General features: G+C 44.8%; 1 protein-coding gene across 1 annotated transcript in view; it reads left to right on the forward strand.

Moving 5' to 3' along the window:
* The first annotated feature begins 6,080 nt into the window (after nucleotides 1-6,080).
* The window catches only part of MYO18B (myosin XVIIIB), a 352,648-nt gene continuing 331,612 nt past the window's right edge, over nucleotides 6,081-27,116 (forward strand). The window contains exons 1-6 of the mRNA XM_044685471.1: nucleotides 6,081-6,213; nucleotides 9,509-9,667; nucleotides 19,493-20,776; nucleotides 22,855-22,921; nucleotides 23,371-23,483; nucleotides 26,737-26,913. Of these exons, the coding sequence (XP_044541406.1) occupies nucleotides 6,169-6,213; nucleotides 9,509-9,667; nucleotides 19,493-20,776; nucleotides 22,855-22,921; nucleotides 23,371-23,483; nucleotides 26,737-26,913 (1,845 nt within the window). The 5' untranslated portion in view covers nucleotides 6,081-6,168. The remainder of the gene's footprint in view (nucleotides 6,214-9,508; nucleotides 9,668-19,492; nucleotides 20,777-22,854; nucleotides 22,922-23,370; nucleotides 23,484-26,736; nucleotides 26,914-27,116) is intronic.

Here is a 27,116-nt window from a genome sequence, read left to right on the forward strand (position 1 = left end):
TTTCTAGCCTCCATGCATTTCCATAAACCATGTCCCTTCCTGGAGTCCCCCTCTCGTTAATGCCACCTCTTGGAATCCTTAGATTCCTTTTCTTTGCCTCCTTCATCTTCCCACTTGCCCTGACTTTCTCCTTCCTCAAGTTCCCTTTGTTCTATTAATTTTATCTGTGGTCCTTTCCTACTTCCTCTAACCCCCTCCCACATTAGAAAGTAAGTGCCTTGTGGGCAGGGACTTTGTGTCTAACCTCAGGTCCTTGGCACAAAGTAGGTGATTCAATTTTCAAAGCACTCAAGCTATTTCCTTTCAAAGGGCCAGCTGTGAAAAGCTTTTGATGACCTCATGTGAGCTGTGAGCCATGGAGGGTTTGGGGAGGAGGGAAAGTTCTTAGGCAGGAACTAGCCAGAAGAAGGCAGTCAGAGATAAAAAGTGGTGAGCAGGGAGTGGGGTGGGGAGAGGGAGAGAGGCAGAGAAGACAGATAGAGAGAGACAGAGAGAAACAGAGAGACAGAGGGAGGGGGGGAGAGAGACAGAGAGGGAGAGGGGGAGAAGGAGAGAGATGGGGGAGGGACTGAGGGAAGGAGAGAGAGACAGAGACGGATACAGACAGAGACAGATCAACAGAGGGAGAAAGGGAGAGAGAGAGAGAGACAGATAGAGAGGGAGAGACAGAGACAGACAGATCGACAGAGAGAGAGACAGATAGAGACAGATAGAGACAGACAGAGAGAGAGAGAGAGAGAGAGAGAGAGAGAGAGAGAGAGAGAGAGAGAGAGAGACACTATGAGGGAACTGGGCTAGAACACAAGATTACAGTTCATATGATAAAGGTTGTACATGTGCTATCATATAATACACATTTCCATGTTCATAATGGAAATGATTTGAGAAAGGACATATTGCTTCCATTAGAGAAAAATTTGTGGAGAAAAGGTGGTGTGCTTCCATCTACATTGACTCCATCGGTTCCTTCTGTGGCAGTGGAGAGCCTTCTTTTTGTCTTGAACCCCTTGGAGTTGTCCTGGATCCTTGCCTTATTGGTAATATAAATCATTCACAGCTGATCATTGTACAAAATTACTGTTGCCATGTGCAATATTCTCCTGGTTCTTCTCACTTCACTTTGCATCAGTTCATGTAAGTCTTTCCAGGATTTTTTGTGTGATGATTTTGTTTATCATTTCTTATGGCTCAATTGTGTCCCATCCCAATCAGATACTATAACTTGTTTGGTTATTCCCCAGTTGATGGGCATCCCCTCACTATCCAGTTCTTTGCCACCATCAAAAGAACTGCTGTAGGGGGCAGCTGGGTAGCTCAGTGGAGTGAGAGTCAGGCCTAGAGACAGGAGGTCCTAGGTTCAAACCCGGCCTCAGCCACTTCCCAGCTGGGTGACCCTGGGCAAGTCACTTGACCCCCATTGCCTACCCTTACCACTCTTCTACCTATGAGACAATACACCGAAGTATAAGGGTTTGAAAAAAAAGAACTGCTGTAAGAGTGAAAGGAGCAGATCCAGGAGAACCTTATACATAGAGATGGATACACTGTGGCACAATCAAATGTAATGGACTTCTCTACAAGCAACAATGCAAAGATCCAGGACAGTTGAGGGACTTATGAGGAAGAACACTGTCCACATCCAGAGAAAGAACTGTGGGAGTGGAAACACAGAAGAAAAACAAATGCTTGATCACATGGGTCGATGGAGACATAGACTCTTAGTCTATTTCTAATTTAGTTTTCATCTGGGGATTTTTTTTAAACCCTTACCTCCATCTTGGAATCGTGTATTGGCTCCAAGGCAGAAGAGTGGTAAGGGTAGGCAATGGGGGTCAAGTGACTTTCCCAGGGTCACACAGCTGGGAAGTGTCTGAGGCCATCATTTGGGGATTTTTAATTTGCTCACTTTCTAGTTTTTTAAGTTGCATGCCCAATTCATTAATCTCTACCCTCCTTAATTTGTTAATATATGCACTCAAGGATATAAATTTCCCCCCTGAGTACTGCCTTAACTGCATCCCACAGAGTTTGGTAGGATGTCTCATCATTGTCATTCTCTTCAATGAAATTGTTGATTGTTTCTATGATTTCTTTTTTAACTGACTGGTTTTGGAGAATCATATTATTTAATTTCCAATTAGTTTTTGATTTGCTTGTCCAGGTGCCCTTACTAATTACTATTTTTATTGCATTATGATCTGAGAAGGTTACATTTATTATTTCTGCTCTTTTGCATTTGTTTGCAATGTTTCTATGCCCCATTACATGGTCAATCTTTGTGAATGTACCATGTGCAGCTGAAAAGGTGTATTCCTTTTTGTCCCTATTTATTTTTCTCCACATATCTATTAAACCCAGTTTTTCTAGGTTTTCATTCACCTCTCTTATCTCTTTCTTATTTATTTTTTGGTTTGATTTATCTAGATCTGAAAGAGGAATATTTAGATCTCCCACTAGTATGGTTTTACTATCTATTTCCTTCTTGAGCTCTGCCAGTTTCTCCTTTAGGAATTTGGATGCTATGCCATTTGGTGCATACATATTGAGCACTGTTATTTCCTCATTGTCTATACTGCCTTTTATCAGAATGTAATAACCTTCCCCGTCTTTTTTGATCATATCTGTTTTTACTTTGGCTTTGTCAGAAATTATGATCACCACTCCTGCCTTCTTTTTCTCATTTGAAGCCCCAAATATTTTGCTCCAGCCCTTTACCTTAAATCTGTGTATGTTGACTCGTATCGTAAGTGTTACTTGTAGACAACATGGTAGGATTTTGGTTTCTAATCCACTCTGCTAATTGCTTCCATTTTATGGGCGAGTTCATCCCATTCACATTCAGAGTTATAATTATCAGTTGTGTAATCCACAACATTTTGGTATCCTCTCCTAGTTCTATCTCTTCTTTTTAGGCTATTTCCTTTTAAACCAGTGATTTGTTTTAAACCAGTAACCCTTGTCCCCTCCCTTGATTTACTACCCTTTCTACTCCTTCCCTTATTATTCCCCTCTTTTTATTTTTCAGGCCTAATGAATTCTCTCCCCCTTCTTCCCCCCCCCCCCCCTTTTTGACCTCCCCACTCCCCTGCTCCCCTTGGTTTATCCCTTCTGACTTTCTCAGTAGGGTTAGATAGAGTTATATATATCAATGGATATAGCTACTCTTCCCTCTAAGGGTTAATTCTACTGAGAATAAGGTTTAAATATTACCTCTTAATGCTCTCTTCCTCTCCTTCTTATAATAGTATCCATCCCCTCCCCTTCCCATGCCCTCTTTATGTGTAATAGAATATCCTATTTTTCTTATTCATTCAAGTTTCTCTTGGTGCCATCTACTATTCACTTCCCTCTTTCCCACCCACCCACCATATCATTTTAGACCATTTAGTACTCCAACCTCTCCCTGTGAATAATTTTTCTAATTACTATAATAGTGGATACTATAATAGTGAATAGAGTTCACTACAGAGAATTACACATAACATTTCTCCATATAGGAATACGAATAATTAGATCTTATTGAAGCCCTTAAAGAGGCAAATTTAAAAATAAGAGTTTTCTTTCTTTCCCCACTGTTTCTTATTTACCTTTTCATTTTACCTTTTACTGTTTCTCTTGGTTTTTGTGGTTTGATATTGAACTTTCCATTTAGTCCTCGTCTTTTCTGTGCAAATACTTGGAAATTTTCTATCTTGTTGAATGTCCATACTTTCTCCTGGAAGTATATAGTCAGTTTTGATGGGTAGGTGATCCTTGGTTGTAGACCCAGTTCTCTTGCCTTTTTGAATATTATATTCCAAGCCTTGCGGTCTTGTAGTGTGGAGGCTGCCAGATCCTATGTGATCCTGATTGGTGCTCCTTGATATCTGAATTGTCCCTTTCTGGCTTCTTATAAAATTTTTTCTTTTACTTGGAAGCTCTTAAATCTGGCTATTATATTCCTGGGGGATGTCTTTTCAGGGTTTAGTGTAGAGGGTGATCTATGGATCCTTTCAATGTCTATATTGCCCTCTTGTTGTAGAACTTTAGGGCAGTTGTGCTGAATAATTTCTTTTAGTATGGAGTCCAAATTTCTATTAATTTCTGCTTTTTCAGGAAGACCAATGATTCTCAAATTGTCTCTTCTAGACCTGTTTTCTTGATCTGTCAATTTCTCATTGAGATATTTCATGTTTCCTTCTATTTTATCAGTCTTTTGACTTTGCTTTATTTGTTCTTGCTGTCTTGAGAGATCATTGGCTTCTACTTGCCCAATTCTTGTCTTTAGAGACTGGTTTTCTGCTGTAAGCTTTTGATTTTCCTTTTCAATTTGGTCTATCCTGTTTTCCAGCTGTTTGATTTTGGTCTCCAATTTGCTTATCAATTCTTTTGATTTGGGGGCATCTTTTTTGAGTTGCCCAATTCTAGCCTTTAGAGTCTGGTTTTCAGCTCTAGTCTTTTGGTTTTCCTTTTCTGTCTGGTCTATCTGGCTCTTTATGGCTTCCAGCTGGTCATTTCTAGTCTTCAATTTGCTTATCAATTCATTTGATTTCTGAGCCTCACTTTCCAATTGAGAAATTCTGTCTTTTAAACTGTTATTTTCTTGCCAGATCCCTTCCATCTTTCTCATAGTCTCAGATTTGAACTCGTCAAGAGCTTGTGACCAGTTTTCATTTTTTTGGGAAGGTTTAGATATGATTACTTGTTTGTTCTCCTCTGCTGTTTGCTCTGTTGTCTGGATTTTTTCCTATGTAAAAGTTGTCGAGTGTTAAAGATTTCTTCTTGATCTTTCTCTTCTGGGGTTCTTGTTTCTGGCTTGCCATTGTGAGCCCCTTGCCCTTTCAGCTTTATCATGCCCAGGGTCTGTCTGTGCTCTTTAGGCTCCAGAGGTCTCAGGTCTAGTTGTTCTCAGGGTCAAGCCTCCTGGTGATCCCCTTGCTTGTTCCTCTGCCTGAAGCTCTTTTAACAGTCTCAGGGTGCTGCTTCCATAGTCATCCAGCCCTCTGCACTGGGTCCCTACCCAAGGTCCGCACCTGTGCTCAAGGTCTGTGTTCAAAGTCTGCATGTTCTTTAGCCTCTTGGGGTCTTCAGTCTTGCTGCTCTCAGGAGCAGGCCCTGGTGATCCCAGGTAGCTGTCAAGGACTTAATGGATGCCCCAAACTTGCTCTAACTCTTATGCACTGGCTTTGGCCCTGTAGGTGGTGTGTGTGGGGGATGGGGTTGCTCAGCTCGCATTTTAGTGAGAGCTGTTTCACCCCCTTATAGCATGGAAATGCCCCAATCCCATGTACCTTCAATGCTGCACCCTGTTGTGGGGTCCCTTCATTAATTTGAATTTGTTTTTATGTCCTCTTGAGGAGTCCTGTATGTGTGGGTTAGGAGAGGTTAAGCAGCTGCTTTCTACTCTGCCACCATCTTAACCCGGAACTCCAGATTCAGTAGACTCTTAGTCTAAACCAGTGATTCCCAAAGTTGGCACCACCGCCCCCTGGTGGGTGCTGCAGCAATCCAGGGGGGCGGTGATGGCCACAGGTGCATTTATCTTTCCTATTAATTGCTACTAAAATTAAAAAAAATTAATTTCCAGGGAGCTAAGTAATATTTTTTTCTGGAAAGGGGGCAGTAGGCCAAAAAAGTTTGGGAACCACTGATCTAAACAATCACCCTAGAGCAAATATCAATAATATGGAAATAGGTCTTGATCAATGAGACATGTAAAGCCCAGTGGAATTGCTCACTGGCTATGGGAGGGGGGAGGGAAAGAACATGAAACATGTAACCATGGTAAAATAGTCCAAATTAATTAAATAAAAAAATTTCAGATCCCCAAAACCAACCAAACAAAAGAACTGCTGTAAATCTTTTTTGTACCAGTAGGTCCTTTCCCTTTGTCCAAGCTCGTTGGGATATAGACCCAGCAGTGGTATTGCTAGCTCAGAGGATATGCCCAGTTTTATGCCCCTTTGGGCATGGTTCCATATTGGTTACCAGAATGGTTGGATCAGTTCACAGAGCCTTTCTGCTGCCTGACTAATGACGTTTCTCTCTTCTCTCCCTGTCACTGTGGTCTCAATGTGTGTCTAGTCCTAGGGACAGTCTGATCGATGTCTCATCTGTGTCCATAAAGCCTCATTCCGTGTTGTCTCGTGTGGAGTCCCATCTCATCTCATCTCATCTCACCACGTCATCATGGCCATTTCATCACGCCTCGCCCTGTGGGAACAAAAGGAAAGTGTCACCCTGCCTGCTGGTGTCTGCCTCATGGGCGAGCCCTACTCACAGACCTCTCCAGCTGTGTCCTGGGGCTTCAGAGCCCTTTTGTCTCTATTCCTCTATGCCCAGGGATGGGCCAGGTCATGCCTGACATCCAAAAGATGCCTCACGATGACTGGAAGAATGTGCTTCCTACTTGCCCCTTTCCTCTGCTGCCATGTCTGTGTCCCTGGACATAATCCAGCCTTGTGAGCCAGAGAGGACCTCTCTAGCTCCTCTGGCTGCCTTCCTCTGTCTCTCTGTCCTTTCCTTTCCCATTACTACTTCCTATGGATGTTGGACAGAGGAATGGAATAAGAGATGAGTCAAAAAATGATGTTGACCATCCTAATAATAGTCACTGAGAGGCCAGTGGAATATGGGGCTGGCCTTGGAGTCAAGGAGTTCTGGGATCCAGACCCATCTGTCACCCACACTGTGTGCCCCTGGGCATCTCACTTACCTTATCTCAGCCTTAGCTGAATTTTACAAATGAGGCTTATGGAAGTGAAATGACTTGCCCAGGGTCATTCAGCTGAGTGTCAGAAGCAGGATTTGGAGTCCGGTCTGTTTTCCTGATTCCTCCCATCCTCTCATCACTATCTCAGTCTGCCTCTCCCTCAGATATCCCCATCGCTGGCAGCAGCTTTGCTGAAAGCCTTTGTTGGGGAGAGGGGCAGTCGTGGGGAGGCAGGTGAAAACATAATGAAAATGGTGTTTTTTTAAGAGTTATTTTTAGAGGGGCAGCTGGGTAGCTCAGTGGATTGAGAGCCAGGCCTAGAGATAGGAGGTCTTAGGTTCAAATCCAGCCTCAGACACTTCCCAGCTGTGTGACCCTGGGCAAGTCACTTGACCCCCATTGCCTACCCTCACCACTCTTCTGCCTTGGAGCAGTATTGACTCCAAGATGGAAGGTAAGGGTTTAAAAAAAAAAGAGTTATTTTTAGTCTTGTTATTAGTTATTATTATTAGCTATATTTAGTCTTAGTTTCAGTTATTCCTGCCTCCTGTCACCATGAATAATTGGGAACTCACTGTGCCTTCCTCCTTGGTAGCCTCTCTCTGTCCTCAGTTCATGCTCCCTCTATAGCATGATGAAAAGTGGACTGGGTGCCGAGCCCTCTCTCCAGGGGATCCTCATTCCCCCTTGATTACCAGCCTGGCTTTTACAGGAGAGACAAGCACTGGTTCTGGAGCCATATGACTTGGGTTCAAATCCTGCCCCAGAAGGCTCAGGTCCAACTGACCATGCCCTGACTGTGCCACTTCTGGCAAGACATCTCTGTGGCCCTCAGTTTCCCCATTTCTAAAATGAGGGATTGGAGATCAGACAGTCTCCTCTCCCTTTAATATTCTATGATATATTATGTAAGAACTTCAAGAACCCTGCAGGCCCGATGGCTGCTGCCAGAATTAACGTCCACTGGGTTGGTACCTTCCAGTTTCCAAAGATCTCCGCCATCCCTTGTGATATGGGACCTACCCAGGGATGAGGTCCCCGCTAATGCTGCATTCTGTCCTTTGAGGCTTTCTATTTGGACAGAGATGATGGACAGAGAGCTAAATATGGAGAACAAAGCCTGGGCCTGCCATTCACTGCCTGACTGAATTCAGGCAGGTCATTCACTAGGGCCTCAGTTTCCCCCACTGTAAAATGAGGGAATTGGACAAGGAGAGCCTCTAAATTCCTTTTCAGTTCTGAATCTGAATAACCCCAGGAGGTAGATTCTATTCTCACTTAAATTAGATGATTGTTTAGTAATTAAGTACTTAATTATTATATACAACAGGAAAAATCATTCAACAAATATTTAATATTTATTACACACATTGTTTAATAAACACAATATTTGTTACATTAATTATTCAATAAAAGCATCCATTTATTGCATTACTTATTCAATAGATAATAACATTTAGGCAATCAATATTCAATATTAATCAAATTAACTATTTAATAGTTAGCATAGTTACATTACTTATTCAACAAACATGTTATATTAATTGTTTAATAAAGATTTATATTTATTGAATTAATCATTCAATACCTGTTTAATATTCATTACATTAATCATTTAATACATATTTAATATTTTTACATTAAGTATTCAATGTTTGGTATTTATTACATTAATATTTAATAAGTAGCATTTGTTATAGCGATTATTAAATAAATGTTTCTTATTAGTTTCATGAATATTCAATAAGCATTTAATACCAATCACATCAATTATGAATATTTCTTATTAGTTTCATATAATATTCAACAAATATTAATATTAACCACAAATATTTATTAGTTTCATTGATATTCAACAAACATTAATATTAATCATAAACATTTATTAGCTTAATTGATATTCAATAAACATTTAATATAGATTACATTAATTATAAAGTTTTCTTATTAGTCTCATTAATATTCAATAAATATTAATTATATTAATCATACATGAATCTTACTTATTAGTCCCATTAATAGTCAACAAGTATTTAGTATTAATAACATTAATCATAAATATTTATTAGTTTCATTAATATTCAACGAATATTTAATATCAATTACATTAATTATGAACAAACATTTCTTATTAGTTTAATTAATATTCAATAAATATTTAATATTAATTGTGCCAATTACTTAATAAATAATTTAGTGTTCATTAAATTAATTATTGACTAAACAGATATATTAATTATTCAATGAGTATTAAACATTCATTTTCGTAGTCACTCAATAAATATTTAATATTCATTGCATGAATCACATCATAAATATTTAATATTACTATTTGATGTTTATGTCACATATGTAAATTATTTAATAAATAGTGTTCTGTTATCATTTTTAAAAAATTAAAACATAGCATATTCCTGTTTTAAAGAGGATGAACCTGAGCCTCAGAGAGGCTCTGACCTGTCCAGGGTCGCTCTTCCAGTAGGTCCCAAAGGTGGGCCTCAACCCCGTGTCTTCATGACTCCCGATCCAGTGCTGGCTCCGTGCCATCGTGCATATGTTTGCCAATAGAGTGAGGAGAAGGACGAAGGGCATCCACCAGCTTGGCCAACTTAGCCAGGGTTTTCCTTGACCATCAGGCATCCCGTGTGAGACACCTGCTCCGTGTTCTGTGATGACCTTTCATACGTGACCTTGTTCATGTATGTCCCCCAAATGACCCTTCTCCCTGGCTCCATGACGGCCTTTGTCGTCTTGGGCGATGGCTGCCATTTGGCTCACCAATGCGATTTCTGCCTTTCTTCTCTCTTTATAAAACAGATCAGGGAAGAGGACAAGAGCCCCCCACCATCCTCCCCACCTCCCCTTTTCTCTGTAATTCCGGGGGGCTTCATCAGGCAACTGGTCCGGGAAACAGAGAAGGAGTCCAAGGAAGCAAAACGGAAAAAACAGACATTGGCCAGCCCCCAGGAACAGCCAGTAAGTGATCCACTTGGCAGAGATAACAAGCCGCGTGTCTAGCTTTAAAACAGTTTTCTTACTAATGCTTTAAAAAAAATCATGGCCATTTCTCAGTACGCACCCATGGGACCCTCCCTTGTTACAAAGAAAGGAAGTTAAGCACAACTGATCAACTAAGGGACCTTGTCTGACAAAGTATACAACACTCTTCACCTGCTGCCCCCCACTTCTTTACTAAGGCATTGATGTTTAGCTGTTTCAGTCATGTCTGTGTCTTTATGACCCCATTTGGGGTTTTCTTGACAAGGATATTGGAGTGGTTTGCCATTTCTCTCTCCAGCTCATTTGACAGATGAGGAAACTGAGGCAGACAGGATGAAGTGACTTGCCCAGGATCACACAGCTAGTTTGCCATTTCTTTCTCCAGCGCATTTGACAGATGAGGAAACCGAGGTAGACAGGATGAAGTGACTTGCCCAGGGTCACACAGTTTGCCATTTCTTTCTCCAGCTCATTTGACAGATGAGGAAATAGAGGCAAATAAGGTGAAGTGACTTGCCCAGGGTCACACAGTTAAGGCATGTCTGATTTGAACTCGGAAAAATGAGTTTCCTTGATTCCAAGTCCAGTGCACTATCCATTGAGCCATCTAGCTGCCCCATGGATATAAAGCCATATAAGCAAATGGAAACACCCAGGAAAGGTCAGTAATTATCAATCAATCACCATTTGTTTTCCTATTTAGTTCTGGTATTTCTCAAGAGCTTAGGATGAGGGGGGCAGTGCCAGATGCTGAGGGTACAGAAGGATTCCTGAATTTCTTCAGCATAGGGAATGCCTGGCATGGGAAGCCCCTTCACCAATGTCGATCTTGAGTGCATAAGACTCAGTTACTAAATCAAATTTAGGGAATTGCCTGACCCTAGAAAGGCTAAATGACCACCCTAGAGGTACACAGTTAACTGGGGTCCAGGGCAGGATTCAAACCCAGCGTCTTCATGACTGAAAGTCCAGGATTTTTTTAGAGCTAGGGATGTAGAGAATTCCCAGGGCAGAATCCCATCTATCAGTGCTCACTGGCATTCGAGTTCAAGAAAGATTATGTATCAGACACTTCCTAACTGTGTGACCCTGGGTAAGTCACGTAACCCCCCATTGCTCAGCCCTTATGGCTCTTCTGCCTTGGAGCCAATACACAGTATTGATTCTAAGATGGAAGGTGAGGACTAAAAAAAGGAGCAACTAACCCATTCAAGGAGTAGTTGTAGGAACTGAGAGCGCTTACTCAGGAGGATCACAAGAGCTAAAATGTGAGTTGGTGACTCTTTGTAAACAGATTGGGAAAGGGGAATCCATCTGAGAGGGAAAAAGTACTTGTACCCAGGGCCAACAGGAAAACCCAGATATGGTGCCTGAGGGGGTCTTTGAAGGTTATTAAAGAGATGGAGTGGAGGAGGAAGTGCTTTCCTGGCAGGAGGAATAGCCTGGGCAAAGGGAGGGCGATGGGAAAACAACTCATCATCAACCAATAAGCATTTATTAAGTGTGTACTCTGTGCCAGGTAAGGCCAGTTTGGTTGAAACTTAAAATAATTTTGGAAAGGGAATTTGGAACTCTATCAGGGAAGTCTTTAAGTACCAAGTTTCCATTTGTTCCTACAAGTGATAGGGAGCCACTGAAAATTCTGGAGTAGGAGAGTGCATGAATTAAAATAATTGTTCAGGAATATTAAATAAGTGCCTAATTGGAGGAAGAATTAGAGACAGGTGATGGGGAGAAAAGTAAGAAGGCTATTGTGATATGCCAAGTGAGAGGTGATGAGTGATTCTCTTTCACTTAAGATAAAGTATGACTTTGGATAAGTCACTTGCTTTCCCAAGGGAAACTACAACCACCACCATAATAGTTGGCTGACATCTTCATAATACATTTAGGTTTGGAGAGCACGTTACATAGGTTAACTCTTTTGATCCTCAGAAGAACTTTGTGAAACAGGTGCTATTTTTTATTCCCATTTTACAGATGAGTAAACCAAGGCATATACAGGTTAGGTGATGAGTTCAGGAAGTATTTAAATAGGAGAACCCAACAATAGGTCTATATAGTCTTTTTTTAATCCCTTACTTTCTGTCTTAGAATCAATACTGTCTATTAGTTCCAAGGCAGAAGAGCTGTGAGGGGTTAAATGACTTGCCCAGGATCACATAGCTAGGAAGTATCTGAAGCCTGATTTGAATCCAGGACCTCTTGTCTCCAGGCCTGGTGCTCTATCCCCTGAACCACCTAGCTGCCCCCAGGTCTATATGGTCTTGAACCAGATGACTTCCATCTTGGAACTTCAATGATTCTGGGAAGGACCTGAACTTGAGGGCAGTGGAGAGAAGTGGACACCCTCGGGAGAGGTTGTGGGTTTGGCAAATGGTGGGCTCTGTTTGTAGAGGGTGGGGGTGGAATGGAGGGAGAGGGAAGAGCCAGGGATTCCTGTGATGCTCTGAACCAGGGATGCCTGGGAGAATGGTGGTGCTTCCACTGAAATGACCCCAAATAGCTCTCTGTGGCTTGGCGTTGGTGCGAGTCGCTCCCACATGCCTGTTCTTGCCATTGAGCCCTTCTGAACAAATGCTGCCAATTATTCCTTCCATGGCGAGGGGGAGAGGCTGGGGAAGGAGACGCTTTAGTCTGGCGGAGTCTACAAGTTCTCGGAAGAGTCTTGACCCCAGAGGGCAGAACCAGGAGAAATGGGGGGTTTAGGCTGGCTGCTAGGAAAAGCTTCCCTAAAAGAAGAGCTGTGCCTTAGCAGGGACGGTACTGAGTTACCCATTAGGACAAGACTTTGAGCAAAGACTGGAAGATCACTTGCGGTGAGAGGGTCCCAGAGGGCATCTTTCCTCAGTTCTGGTGAGGCTGGATGGTCATGGGGGCCCCCTTCTAGCTCAAAGAGCTGGTTTGGGTTCCCATGAGCCAGGAAAGCAACTGGCTGCTCCAGAGTAGCAGCGAGCTGGGCAGTGAGGGGCGGCCCGGGTGGGGGGCTGAGTTTCAGGGTAGTCCTTGCCCTGAGCGGGTCATGGGTCTTGCCCGTGGCACAGAACTAAAACTTGGGAATGCTGGAACATAGATCCAAACAGGTGTGGAGGTGGGGACTGATTGGGACCAGCTAAGGACACTTCAGCCCTGCTGAAGAGGGCCAGATCTCAGGCCTTGTGGGTCTGGCCATCTTGTGTTTGTGCCATGACCAGGATCCCTTACATGGCTCTTCATACTTTTAGAAAGCCCATCTAGAGCCAGGATTTTCTCTGAGCCTCCTAACAACTTCTGGGAAAAGATGTGACCTCAATTTTACAGATAATAGTGATAACAGTCAGCAGCATTTGTATAGTATCTTAAGGAGTGTAAAGCACTTTACAAGTAGTATCTCATTGGTTCTTGCAGCAAGCAACCCTGTGAGGTAGGCATATTGCTCCCCCCATTTTATAGATGAAAAAATTGGGATTTACAGGGGTTAAATGACTTGCCCAGGTTCACACAGCTAATATATATCTAAGCCTAGATTTGAGCTCAGGTCTTCCTGGCTCTCAGACAGGCACTCTATCTACTGTACCACCTCACTGCTAGAGGGAGATTAATTAAAAAATTAATTAATTAATCCCCCCTCCCAGCTCCCTTTTATTTATTTATCTAGTCATCCATTTATTTATTTATTCATTCATTCATTTGTTCATTTATTTATTTATTTTACATGATTCATTTTTTTACTTTCCCCTTCACCCCCCCCTTCACCCCACCCCACCCCACCCCATAGCCGATGCGTATTTCCACTGATTTCTTCATGTGTCATGAATTGATCAGTTGCTTTGGTGTGGTCATTTCGAGTCTACATCCCAAATCATGTCCGCATCAACCCATGTGTTCAAGCAGTTGTTTTTCTTCTGTGTTTCCACTCCCACAGTTCTTTCTCTGGATGTGAATAGTTTTCTTTCTTGTAAGTTCCTCAGAATCGTCCTGGGTCATTGCATTGCTGCTAGTACAGAAGTCCATTACATTCGATTTTACCACAGTGTATCAGTCTCTGTATACAATGTTCTCCTGGTTCTGCTCCTTTCACTCTGCATCAATTCCTGGAGGTCTTTCCAGTTCACATGGAATTCCTCCAGTTTATTATTCCTTTGAGCACAATAGCATTCCATCATCAGCATATACCACAATTTGTTCAGTCATTCCCCAATTGAAGGGCATCCCCTCATTTTCCAGTTTTTTGCCACCACAAAAAGCATGGCTATAAATATTTTTGTACAAGTCTTTTTATCTATGATCCCAGAGGGAGATTTAGAAGCAGCATTGATGGATTGAGAGATGCTTCCCAAGGCAGAAAGACCTGAGTTCAAATTTTACCTCTGACATATATTTCCTAGGTGACCCTGCAATTCTTTACAGCAGAGAAATCACAGATCTGGTTCCTATTTGTAGCTTTATTTTCCATAGTATGTGGTGTGTGTGTGTGTGTGTGTGTTTGTGTGTGTGTGTGTGTGTGTGTGTGTGTGTGTGTGTGTGTATGAGAGACAGACAGATAGAAACAGAGAGACAGAGACAGAAAGAGAAAGGGAGAGGGAGGAGAGGGGAGAGAGAGACAGAGAGAGATAAAGAGAGAGAGAGACAGAGAGAGTGAGAGATAGAGAAAGAGAAGGAGAGGAAGAGGGAGAGAGAGAGAGCAGGAAGGAGAGAGACAGACAGAGAGAAAGGGAGAGGGAGGAGAGGGGAAAGAGACAGAGAAAGAGAAAGAGAGAGAGCGCAGGAGGGAGACAGACAGACAGACAGACAGAGAGACAAAGGGAGACAGAGATGGAAAAACAGAGGCAGAGACAGAGAGAGAGAGACAGAGAGAGTGAGAGACAGAGAAAGAGAGGGAGAGGAAGAGGGAGAGAGAGAGAGAGCAGGAAGGAGAGAGAGAAAGGGAGAGGGAGGAGAGGGGAGAGAGACAGAGAGAGAAAGAGAAAGAGAGAGAGCGCAGGAGGGAGACAGACAGACAGAGAGACAAAGAGAGACAGAGATGGAAAAACAGAGGCAGAGACAGAGAGAGAGAAAGAGAGACAGAGAGAGTGAGAGACAGAGAAAGAGAGGGAGAGGAAGAGGGAGAGAGAGAGAGCAGGAAGGAGAGAGACAGACAGAGAGAAAGGGAGAGGGAGGAGAGGGGAGAGAGACAGAGAGAAAAAGAGAAAGAGAGAGAGCAGGAGGGAGACAGACAGACAGACAGAGAGACAAAGAGAGACAGAGATGGAAAAACAGAGAGAAAGACAGAGAGACAGAGAGAGAGAAAGACAGAGGCAGAGACAGAGGCAGAGACAGAGGCAGAGACAGAGACAGAGAAGGGAGTGGGGAGAAAGAAGGAGAGAGAGACAGAGAGAGAATGACAGTTCTGTTCTAGGTAAGAAATAGGCAAAATTTACTTCCCTGGGCAGAGTCCAATTTTCTGACAAGAATGATGTCAGAATGTCCTCTTGGCAGAGACCCAACCCAAAGTAGCATCTACATAAACATTAGGAAAATGCCACCACCAGGCCCTGAGTGAGAGGCATCTTGGGGCCCATGGACCCTGCTGATTGTCACCCCCAGTGGGACCTTCTATGGAATTCCTTCTATTGGTTGATAAGGGCTGGATGGATGCAGGATGGATGCCTGAATCTCTGAGTAAGGAAAAATGATGGAGGTGGGTGGGAGCTGGGTGGCTCAGTGGATTGAGAGCCACGCCCAGAGACTGGAGGTCCTGGGTTCAAATGTGACCTCAGACACTTCTTAGCTGTGTGACCCTGGGTAAGTCTCTTAATCCCCATTGCCTAGCCCTTACCACTCTTCCCCCTTGGAACCAATACACAGTGTTGATTCTAAGGTGGAAGGTGAGGGTTAAAAGAAAAAAGAAAGAAATGTCCTAGCTGTGTGACCCTGGGTAAGTCACTTAACCCCCATTGCCTAGCCCTTACTGCTCTCCTGCCTTGGAACCCATACAGAGTATTGATTCTAAGGTGGAAGATGAGGGTTTAAAAAAAAGAGAAAAGGACAGTAATCTTGTGGTGATCATTCCAGGGCCTCAGAGTCATAGAATCCCAGAATCAGCATTGGAAGGGATGCTCTGATGTCCCTGACAAATAGTCAGCCTGCTACTGCTGCTGGGGGGCTGCTGTCTCCTGAGGACGCCCCCCCCCTTCTTGGGAGAGCTCTCATTTCTAGGAAGCCCAAGTTGGCTCTTTTGTGGCTCCCCCATCAGCCCTTTTGTGCCCTCTGCGCCAGCCTGGTACTAAGTCTCTCTAACTTTACTAGGCTGGCCCCTGGCTGACAGACATCCAGCCTGTCACCAGACCTGCCATAATGGCCAGGAGGATGATCCTTAGGTGACCTCGCCAGCTCTCTGAAGGCTCTCCAGAGCTCGTGCTGGGGTGGCCTCACTTTCCAGGGCCCGGGGAGGGTCATGCCCGCCCACAGGAGGGGTTTTTGCCGTTGAAGCGGGCGCTTAATGAAGGTGCCTCAGTGGAGAGGACTGGCACTGCCTACCCAGCTTATAAAGAAAGCCCGTGTGCCAGTCGGTACGACGAGAAGCATTTCTCCTAGTCTCTGCCTCCTGGTTGGGGAAGACGAGGACAGATGCCCGCAGGCCTAGTTTCCAGCTGGGAAAGGCCAGAGTCTCTCCTAGCAGAGTCAGAGGCCGAGTCCCAATGGGGTGGCACAAGGGCCCTAGCGAGGAGCCTGGGGATCCTGGGCCCTGGCAAGCCGGAGCCCAGCTCGGTGCCATCTTGAGCCCATTCTCAGCCAGGAGGAGATTGAAATCCGTGTTGTCTTGGTAGCTGCATTCTTGAGGGCCAGGACGGTCGTTTGCTTCTTCTTGTAACCCCAGCATTTAGCTCAGTGCCCACCACACAGTAGGTGCTTAATAAATGTTTACTGACTTGAATTGGAGAGAATCTGACGGGGAGGGGGCAGGGTTTGACTTTCCCTCGCCCTGGTTTGACCAAGTCTTGCAGCCCCTGCTTGGAGACCTTTGGGAAGCCCCCTCCTCACTTCACTCCTGAAAGCCCTCCTCTCTCTGGCTCTACTGGCCAGGCCAGGCAGGTTTGCACGGCTCCCCTCAGTGCTTCTGGCATTCCGACCACATCAGACTCCTTAGCTGTTCCTTGTCATTCGCAGACTGTCTGTCATCTCCCCCAAGTTTGTCCCCCAAGTCTGGAATGCTCCCCTTTCTTACCTCCCAGGACTTAGGACAAATGAATGAATAAAGGATTCCCTAAGTGCTTACTGTGTGGTGTGCTGAGGGCAGCTGGGAGGTACAGGGGATGAGGTGCCTGGCCTCGAGTCAGGAAGACTTCTCTTCCTGAGTTCAAATCTGGTCTTGGACACTTACCAGATGTGTGACCCTAGACAAATCACTTCACTCTGTTAGCCTCGGTTTCCTCGTCTATAAAATAAAATGCAGGAGACAATGGCAAACCTAGTTGTTTGACCCTGGGCCAAGTCCCTTAATCCTGTTTGCCTCTGTTTCCTCATCTCTAAAATGAGCTGGAGAAGGAAATAGCAAACTAATTGTATGACCCTGAGCAAGTCATTTCACTCTGTTAGCCTCAGTTTCCTCATCTATAAAATGAAATGGAGGAGACAATGGCAAACCTCTTTGTTTGACCTTAGGCAAGTCCCTTAACCCTGTTTGCCTCAGTTTCCTCAGCTATCTGGAGAATAAAATAGTAAACTAGCTGTTATGACCCTGGGCAAGTCACTTAACCCTGTTAGCCTCAGTTTCCTCATCTATAAAATGAAATGGAGGAGATAATGGCAAACCTCTTTGTTTGACTTTAGGCAAGTCCCTTAACCCTGTTTGCCTCAGTTTCCTCATCTATGAAATGGAGAAGAAAATGGCAAACCTCATCTGTCAAATGAGCCGGAGAAGGAATCTGCTATCTTTGCTAAAAACACCCCCAATATAGTCACAGAGTTGGACATGACTGAACATTTATACAAGTGGTCTCCACCAAGACGATGTAAGCTACCTGAGGACAGGAACTGCATGGTGCTGGGCACACAGTAGGTACTTCATAAATGCTTTTTACTTACGTGCCTACTCTGTGCCTGGCACTCTCCTAGTTGTTGAGGATAACAACAGCAATATAATAGCTTATATTTACTGAGCACTTCAAGATTTACAAAGCTCTTAACACACACCAATCTCTTTTGATCCTCACAACAGCCCTATGAATTAAGTGCTATTAACCTCATTTTACAAATGAAGAAAGAGGTCCAATGACTTACCCAGGATCACACAGCTACTAAATGTCAAACATAGAATTCGAACTCAGGTCCTCTGGACTCATAGTTAGTTCTTATTCTACCCACTGTACAAAGGAAGGCAAAGACACTCAAAAATTGTCTCTGCCCTGTGAGAGCTTATAACCAACTAGGGCAGGAGTTCTGAGGGCCCAAAGTGAAAACTGTTTTCATTACAATATTGTTGTCATTGTTGAATCATGTCTGACTCTTAGTGACTCCATTTAGGGTTTTCTTGGAATGGTTTGCCATTTCCTTCTCCTGTTTCTTTTACAGATGAGGAAACAGAGGCAAAAAGGGCTTAGTGACTTGCCCAGGGTCACACAGTTAGTAAGGGTGTGAGGTCAGATTTGAACTCGGGAAGAGGAATATTCCTGACTCCAGGTCCAGTGCTCTAACCATCGTGACATCTAGTTGCCTCAATTCTTTACAATATTAAAAAGTTATTTGTTGGTTAAAATAGGTTTCCCTTTCCCAGGTACGTATCTGTGGAAGTTTGGATTTTTTTCGTATATTTCGACCAAAAGAACAAATTGCGAGAGATCGAATGCAGAAGCAGATGGGAATCCAACTGTGTTTTATTAAGACAGATATTAGGGAGATTAAGAATAGGTAGGACAAGGCCACGGATTTTTAAATATCGGTCATGTGTTTACTCTTCCTGGCTACCCAGCACTTAGCAAAGTACCTGGCAAATAATGACAATAAAATGGTTATTTTTCATTTTAAGGAATTATTAATGTTATTGATGAATGATTTATTATTTTTATTTTAAAATGAATTAACAAACATGAACAAATTTATATGGTTTAGTTTCTAATACAACAACTATGGATAGATAGAATTCAGTAAAGTAAAGCTCTTTGGGGTCTATATATTTTTTAAACCCTCATCTCCCATCTTAGAATCAATCTTGTGTATGGTTCCAAGGTAGAAAAGTGGTAAAGGCTAGGAAATTGGAATTAGGTGACTTGCCCAGGGTCACAAAGCTAGGGAGTGTCTGAGGCCAGATTTGAACCCAGGACCTCCCTTCTCTAGGGTTGGTCCTCAATCCACTAAATCACCTAAGCTTCCCCCTTAGTATTAATTCCAAGGCAAAAAAACAATAAGGGTGTTGGGGGTTAAGTGACTTGCCCAGGTTCACACAGCTAGGAAGTATCTGAAGACAGATTTGAACTCAGGTCCCTTAAAGGTTTAATGATTTTTTAAGAGTGTCAAGGGATAGGGCAGCTAGGTGGTTCAGTGACTGAAAAGCCAGGCCTCCCAGAGTTGGGAGGTCCTGGGTTCAAATGTGGCTTCAGACACTTCCTAGCTGTGTGACCCTGGACAAGGCACTTAACCCCTATTGCTTAGTTCTTACCCTCCTTTTGCCTTGGAACTGAGACTTAGTTTTAATTTTAATACAAAAGGCAAGGGTCTAAAAAACTAAGTGTAACGGGGTTCAGAGACCAAAAAAGTTGGAGAACTTCTGTACTAGGGAGCCAGGAAGGTCCTGTCAGGAGGGTCCAAATGAAAAGTCTAACTGGATGCTGTTTTTTCTCGTAGGCCCCAGAAAATAGTGACAGCTCTGCCAATAAAAGCCATACCCCCTCAGGGACGCAAAGTCCTCAGGGTGGCCAGCCTGACCCAGCATCCCCCAGCCCCAGCGTTGTTGTCGCGAACATTCCTAATGAGAGTGAAGGGATGGCCAGCCCCGAGCCAGTGCTTATGAGCAGCATTAATGGGGAAAAACCTCAAGAGAAGGGCACAATGGAGACTCCTCCAAGGAAGCCTCAACCCTTCAAGAGGGCCAGGAAGACCAGCGACGTCCTGCTGATGGTGGCCAAGCTAAATTCAGAATTACCCAAGCCAGAGCAGAGGACTCACCCAGGTGACTCTCCAACCCATAAGCCTCCACCCTCCATTCCAGAGCTGGAGGGTGAGAAGAAGGGCGAACCTCCAGGGGACAGTCGTGACCCTCAGACAGCTACTGAGGCCTCGGCCGAAAAGGTAGAGAAACTGAGGCCACAAGGCCTTGGCAGCTCAGGCTCCACAGACTTGCCTCCCAAGAAGAGTGAAAAGCCTCCGATCAAATTGGGCAAGTGGGGCAAGGTGTCTCAGACCAAGGGGCTAAAAGGGGGTGAGCCCCAGAGTAAAGAGGAGCCCCACTCCAAAGAGGGAGAGCAGAGAAGTGAGGCTGAGGTAAAAGGGACGGAGGAGGTCAAAGGCCAAATACCCCAAACGGAGGAGAAAGGCCAACTCCACCCAAAAGGAGGGTTAGGGGATAAGCCCCAAGGCAAGCCAGGCAAGGCAGGTCACCCTAAAGACACGGTGGAGACGGGGAAGGAGGCCCATAGCAAGGCAGGAAAGGGAGACAGAACCCAGATCCAAATGAAAAAGTGGGGCGAGTCCCTAAACAGATGGAGAAAGAGGAGCGAGTCCCAGAGTCAGACGGGGAAGGGAAATGAGTCCCAGAGTCAGATGGGGAAGGACAATGAATCTCAAACTCAAGTGAGGAATGAGAGTGAGCCCCAAAGTCTGGTGGGAAGGGAAAGTGGACCCCAAAGTCAGCTAGGGAAGGAGTATGATTCCCAGGGCCAGTTGGGAAAGGATCATGAGAAGGGGAGCTGTCCCCAAAACGAAGAGAGAAAGGAAGACGATCCTCATCAAAAGGGAAAAAGTGGGAGTGAATTCCTCAAAGAAGGAAAGGAGATCCATGGATCTCCCACCACAGAGAAAGAGGGAATTGCACCTGAAACCAAGAAGGAAGGCAAAGAAACTCCAGTGAAGATGGAGGAGGAGGAGGAGAAGGAAGATGGGGAGAGAGGCCAAAGTGCTCATTCAGACAAGGTGAGGATGTTGCCATCCCTGGGAATGCTGAGTTGCCAGGGTGGGGTTGGAGAAAGCTACAGAATCTGGAGTGGGGATAGGGAAGAGCAGAGGAGAACTTTCCACTGGGAGAACAGAGTAATTCTCTTCTATGGGAGGGATGGCAAGCTGGGCAAAGGAGGCAGTGTAGGGCTTTGGGCACTTGGAGCCAGCCCCCTTTTGGGTCACTAGAGGAGGAGGAGGGAGGAGTATGGGTGGCCTGAAGAATCAGAGAGATTCCCAACTGATAGTCTGGGAACGTCCCTGGGATTTCAGGACTTTGGGGAAATACTTCCAGAAGTTCAGGTCCTTTCTATCTCCTTCTGTTCTGGAAGTAAAAAATGCAGAGGAGTCCCTAAGCCATGGGGTGTATGGACCAAGACTTCCTGGGGTGGTCCAGCCCTGGCACCCAGCCCATTATATTTGGAGCCTTCAACAGCTATGGAGTGCCCTCACCAATGAGGAGCACCAACTCAAAAATGTAGAATGACAAGGGTGGAAAATTAGACTCGGATGCACATTGCTCAGTCATGCCCAACTCTTTGTGACCCAATTTGGAGTTTTCTTGATCGAGATACTAGAGTGGTTTTCCATTTTCTTCTCCAGCTCATTTTACAGATGAGAAAACTGAGGCAAATAGGATGAAGTGACTTGTTGAAGGGTCACAGAGCTAGGAAGTATCTGAAATCAGTTTTGAAATCAGGTCTTCCTGATTCCAGGCCTGATCCTCTATGTACTGCCCCATCTTGCTGCCCAGAAGATGATGCATGATGTAGTAGCAAGGCATCAGATTTAGAGTCAGGGTGATCCTGGACAAGTCATTTAACCTCTGATGGTCCGACAAAAGGAACCAGTGGAGAAGGAAATGGCAAACCACTCCAGTATCCTTGCCAAGAAAACTCTATGAATAATTACGGTTCATGGGGTCACCAAGAGTCAAACGTGACTGAGTGACTGAAAACATACACATACATGGATGCGCTTGTATTTACAAATACACACACATATAGGATCAAAACCCTTATTTCACCAGCTAATGAAATGATTGAAATTGTTCAGTGAAGATTGGCTCTTCCTCCAAAGCTTGGAGTATTAGGACTAATCTATAGTGCCGATTCTCAAATCTACATGTCCTCCCACAATTCCTCTGTTGACCTCCAATCTTTCAGAAACCTCACACTGCATGCCCTTCAACTCAGTATATCCAAAATAGAGCTCATTCTCTTTCCCCCTAAATCCTCCCCCTTTGCCACCTTTCTCATTGCTGTCCAAGGTACCACCATCTTCCCAGTCCCTCATTGCTTCTTACTCCCCAGATCCAAGATGGTACCATGGCCTGTCAATTTCACCTCTGCAGCATCTCTTGCTAATTTCACTTCTTTAGAGCCTCTCAGCATCTCCCATCAATTTCACCTCTTAGACCCTCTCATCATTTTCTCCTGTGTACCATCTCTCCAACACACCTCCTTTCCGCTGACAATGCTTCAGCTCTGCCCAACTCAAATACAGCCTAATCTAGGAAGTCTTTCCTGATCCTTGAGTGGCACATACAGCCAAAGGAGGGCACACTTGGCAGTCCCCAGCTTTGACCATAGAAATGAATTGGTGTAAATTAATTCACAAAAATAACACACATCTCCGCCACATCTAAAAGATTTCCAAAAAGTGTGGGGGCATTTGAGTTTGAGGTCCTGAAGTATGAGATGCCAATGGCAGTGGATAAAGAGCCAGGATTGGAATCAGAAAGACCCTAGTTCAAATTCCGCCTCAGAGTTATTTAGCTTATTAGCTAATTATTATAATTATTATTATATAATATATATAAATAATATAAATACAGACTTATTAGCTCTGTGCTCTGGGAAAGTCACTTAACCTGTTTGCCTCAGTTTTCTCATCTGTAAAGTGAGGATCCAGTGAGATAGTATGTGTAAAGTGCTTAGCATCATGCCTGGCACATAGTGAATGCTAGAGAAATAAATGCCAGCTATTTTTTTTTATCATCCTTTGCCTCTCTTGCTTGCTAAATCAACCCCTTATTTCACTGTCTTTGTGTCCAGGAACTAGAGGACAGATGGTATGAAGCAGAGAAAGTTTGGCTGGTTCAGAAGGAAGGATTCACAATGGGTAACTTGTGGGCTTGGGCCCCTGGGAGCCACCTTGTCCATAGTTCTGTGATTGCTACTGGTGTGACCTTTTTGCCAGTGACTTCTCTTTTCCGGGCCTCAATTTTGACAGCTGTTGAATGAGAGATTTGGACTAAATGGCTCTAATGTCTCAAACAGTTCTGACATGCCCTGTTCTCAGCTCTGATGTTGCCTATTCCAAGGCCCCCTCCTAGTCCTGAGATTCCCTGTTCTGAGGGCTCTCCAAGCTCTGAGTTCCAGAATTCCAGGCATATCTTTTCATTCGAGCTAATGTGACTAGACTCTGTGGGGAAGAAGCAAACTGCATCTACCTCTTCCTGAGATAATACTTTTGTCCCCTCGCCCATCTCCACTCCCCAGACCTCCCTCATCTCGGTGGGTATGCAGCCCCCTGACCCAGTCTTCTTTTTCTTGGGGCTACCCTCTCAGCAACTGTCCTGAAGCCGGATGTGGGGACCCCAGAGCTGGCTGCAGGACGAGTGAGACTTTGCATTGAAGCAGACAAATCCATCACTGAAGTGGACGAAGAGAACGTTCATCGAGTAAGTCCTCGCAGTTCCAGCGCCCTCGCCCTGATTCTCTGTCCTCATGGGACCCCTCTAATTATGAGAAGGCTTTTCCCTCCAGAAACCCCAATCCCATCGGGAGCCTTTTTAAAGAAAAATCCCCTTAGGATCAAAACAAAGTATTGGTTGCAAGGCAGAAGAGCAGCAAGGACTAGGTAATTGGAGTTAAATAACTTGGCCAGGGTCACACAGCTAAGAAGTATTTGAGGCTAGAATTGATCTTGGGTCCTCCCTGCTTCAGGCCTGGCACTCGACCCACTTTGTTACCAGCTGTCCTGCCTACTCAGACACTCTTTGCCTGGCCCCTCTATCCTGTTCTGCCTCTTCCCTAGGCCAGGCCTTTGTCCACCATGTGAAGTTGGAAAGTTTGCCAATGGCCTTCTCCTTTGGAAGGTCAGATGCCTCAGGGATGGATCATAGAGTCACAGACTCTGAGATAGAGGGCATTGGACAGCCTGTCTGATCCAACCAAGACTCGAAAACAGTTTTCTCCCCCACAGCAGAGTGTTGGGTTTGGGATGGTGTCAGGGGACCCAGTTTTGCAACCTGACTCCAACATTGGCCAAATCATTTTAAATTCTCTGTGTCTCAGTTTTCTCATCTGTAAAATAAAGGGGCTGAACCAGATGCCCTTTGGATCTCTTCCATCTATAATGCTATAAATTGATAGATGTCCCAGGCAAGTGGTCATCTGATCTCTGCTCACAGGCCTCCAAAGACACAAAGCCTGCACCGCTTTTGGCTCCCTTTCATTGTTAGTGAGTTTCTTCTGACACCGAGTCTGAATCTGCCTCTCTGTAACTTCTTCCCACCATGGTCCTGTCTCCTGGAGACAAGCAGAAGTCCAGTTTCTTTTCCACTCGACAAGCCGTCACATGCTTGAATACAATTCTCGTATCCCCTCTGAGTCTTAGTTGGACTAAACATCCCCAGTTCCTTCAACTGATTAAGCTCAAGGCCCTTCTCCATCCTGGTTGTCCTCCTCTGTTCACTCTGCAATGTCTGCCCTAAAGTGAGGTGCTCAGAATGGAACTTAATATTTCTTTTGGGGTCTGACCAGGGCAGTGAACAGTGGGATCATTAGCCCACTGGTTCGGAACTCTGTGCTGTCCAAAATGGAGCAGCCCAAGGTTCTATGGATTTTCTTGACTTGTATGAATATAGACTTGTACATCAAACTCAGGATTCTAGAACCTGGGACCAGGCTCCCTTGGAGGCTTGGGAGAAGCAGCTCTAGGGTCTCCAAAGAAAGGGAATTCATCAAGGCAAGGCAAGAGAAGGTACTTCCCAATGGGAATCCCAAGCCCACTGGGAAACTTCTTGCCCCTCTGTCTTGTTCTGCCACTTCCTTTGTCTACCACGTGAAGTTGGAACGTTTGCCAGTGGTCTTCTCCTTTGGAGGGTCAAATGACCCGGGGGAGGGCAACAGAGTGACAGAGTGAGATAGAAAAGATTGCACAGGCCATCTCGTCTAACCATGACCCTTATCCAGGAAGTGAGTGCTTTATCTTATAGAACACAGACCTCCAGCTAGTAAAAAAGATCCTTAGAAAGATCTAGAAATATTCATGAATTCTAGATGCATACTAGGCTCTTCAGATGTCTGAGGTCTTTTTTGAGTAATGTTATAGAAGGTAGCTGTATTCTCCCACATAATGTTCTCAAGATAATAGACCTAGAGCTGGAAGGAACCTCAGAGGTCTTCAAGTCCAATTCCCTCATTTTATAGAAGGGGAAATCGAGGCATAGAGAGATTGAGTTATTTACCTAGGGACATGTAGCAAGTTAGTGTTAAGGTAGGATTTGAACTCAAGTGTTCTTGTCCAGTGCCCTATTTCCTATAGGAAAAAATTAATTTAAAATCCAACTGAATAAAATACTAGATGCATTTATTGAGGATCCTCTGTGCTGAGAGGATTGTGTTGGCTCCTGGGAAGGGGATGGAGAGATGTAGGATTCAGAGAAGCCAGAGTCCCTGCTCTTAGGGTGATTATAGCCTAGTAAGGGCTAAGACATCAGGAGAAGTCCACTGAGTGGTACAAAGCGTCTTTCCTGGCATCTGAGGAAGGTCTGGCCCATGAGGAAGGGAGGGAGATGAGCCTTCAGGTTGGAGGGCCCCTGGTGGTTAAACATGCCCGGATCTGTGGCTAAGGATGATTATTTGAAGGATGGCTATAGGGCCACGTTCTGCATGACCCCAAGGGCCTGAACTAGGACCAGTGGGCAGAAATGGAGGCTGATTTCTCCCTGATTTATGGTGCTGCTCCCTAACAATGAGAGCTTTTCCAAGGTGGAATGACCAAAACGCCTTGTAAGCAGTGAGTTCCCTGTCCCTGGGTGTCTACAAGCAGAGTCTGGATGACCACTTGTAAAGAGGTTCCTCATTCAACTCTGGATGCGAGTATACTACTAGGTGACCCCACTCTGGTGTTCCTCTCTCAATGTGTGAGTTCTTTGAAGGATTAGAGTATTTCCAGCATTTCTCCTTGGCACGTCCCTGGTGCCTGCCCTTCGACAGTGGTGGTCTAATAATGTTGTTCGTCCTTCATTTGAAGAAGACCAATGCCATGCCTGCGCCAGACACTGGGTACTAGATCTTTTAATTTTCACAACAACCTTGAGAGGTAGGTGCTCTTATTATCCTCATTTTGCAGATGAGGAAACTGAGGCAAATGGAGGTTAAATGACTTGCCCAGGGTCACACAGCTGGGAAGTGTCCAAGGCCAGATTTGAACTCACATTTGGCACGTTGTGAGTGGCTGAGGTGTCTGAAACCTTACCCCAGAATGAAGAATGAAGTGGCTGGTATATTACTTGAATCTCTCTCTGTGAGGATTCAGAAGGCACTCCTATAGGGCCTCAGCATCCCCGTGCCATCCGTTATCATCGTACTGTGGCTCTGTGGGAAGAAAAGGTTACAGAGTTAGGACTTCTGAAGTCCCCTCCAGCTGCTGCACAAAATTCGAAGAATGCCAGATCAAGCAGAATTGACTAATCGGGGAGTTCCCTGGGGGCTGCCAGTCTCTCCCTGCTTTTCATTTATGTCAGGGCTTTGATGTTCCTTCTGTATTTGGGCCCAGACTGACAGCAGGCCCTAGCCGTCCATTGGAAACTGCTCAGCGGGTGTCTCACACCCTTCCACCTTGGAGGCCCCAAGGGAGGAGAGGTGGTTGGGTAGTCTAGGGGGTGCAGAGGGAGCCCAGAGGGGCTCACTGTAGGACCCTTCTAGGCCAATCCTCCGGAGCTGGATCTGGCAGAGAACCTGGCCTCCCTGCAGAGCCTCAATGAGTCCAGTGTCCTGAACACGCTTCAGCACCGATACCAGGCCCAGCTCCTGCATACATACACAGGACCAGACCTGATTGCCTTCCAGCCTCAGGGGCCCCCAGCTCCCTCTTCTTGGAAGGTAATGTGCCAGCTGGGGTTTGGGGGCCAAGATTGGGGGTTATTGGGTAAGGCAGATTTTCATGGGCCTGGGGTGATATGTGTACATTCACCAATTTAAATATAAGCAGGCAGGACTTTTCTTCTTTTTCCCTTCCATTCTCCCTCCCTCCCTCCCTTCCTTCCTCCCTTCCTTCCTTCCTTCCTTCCTTCCTTCCTCCCTCC

This window comes from Gracilinanus agilis, chromosome 1 (assembly GCF_016433145.1).
Source record: "Gracilinanus agilis isolate LMUSP501 chromosome 1, AgileGrace, whole genome shotgun sequence".
Taxonomy (NCBI): Eukaryota; Metazoa; Chordata; class Mammalia; order Didelphimorphia; family Didelphidae; genus Gracilinanus; species Gracilinanus agilis.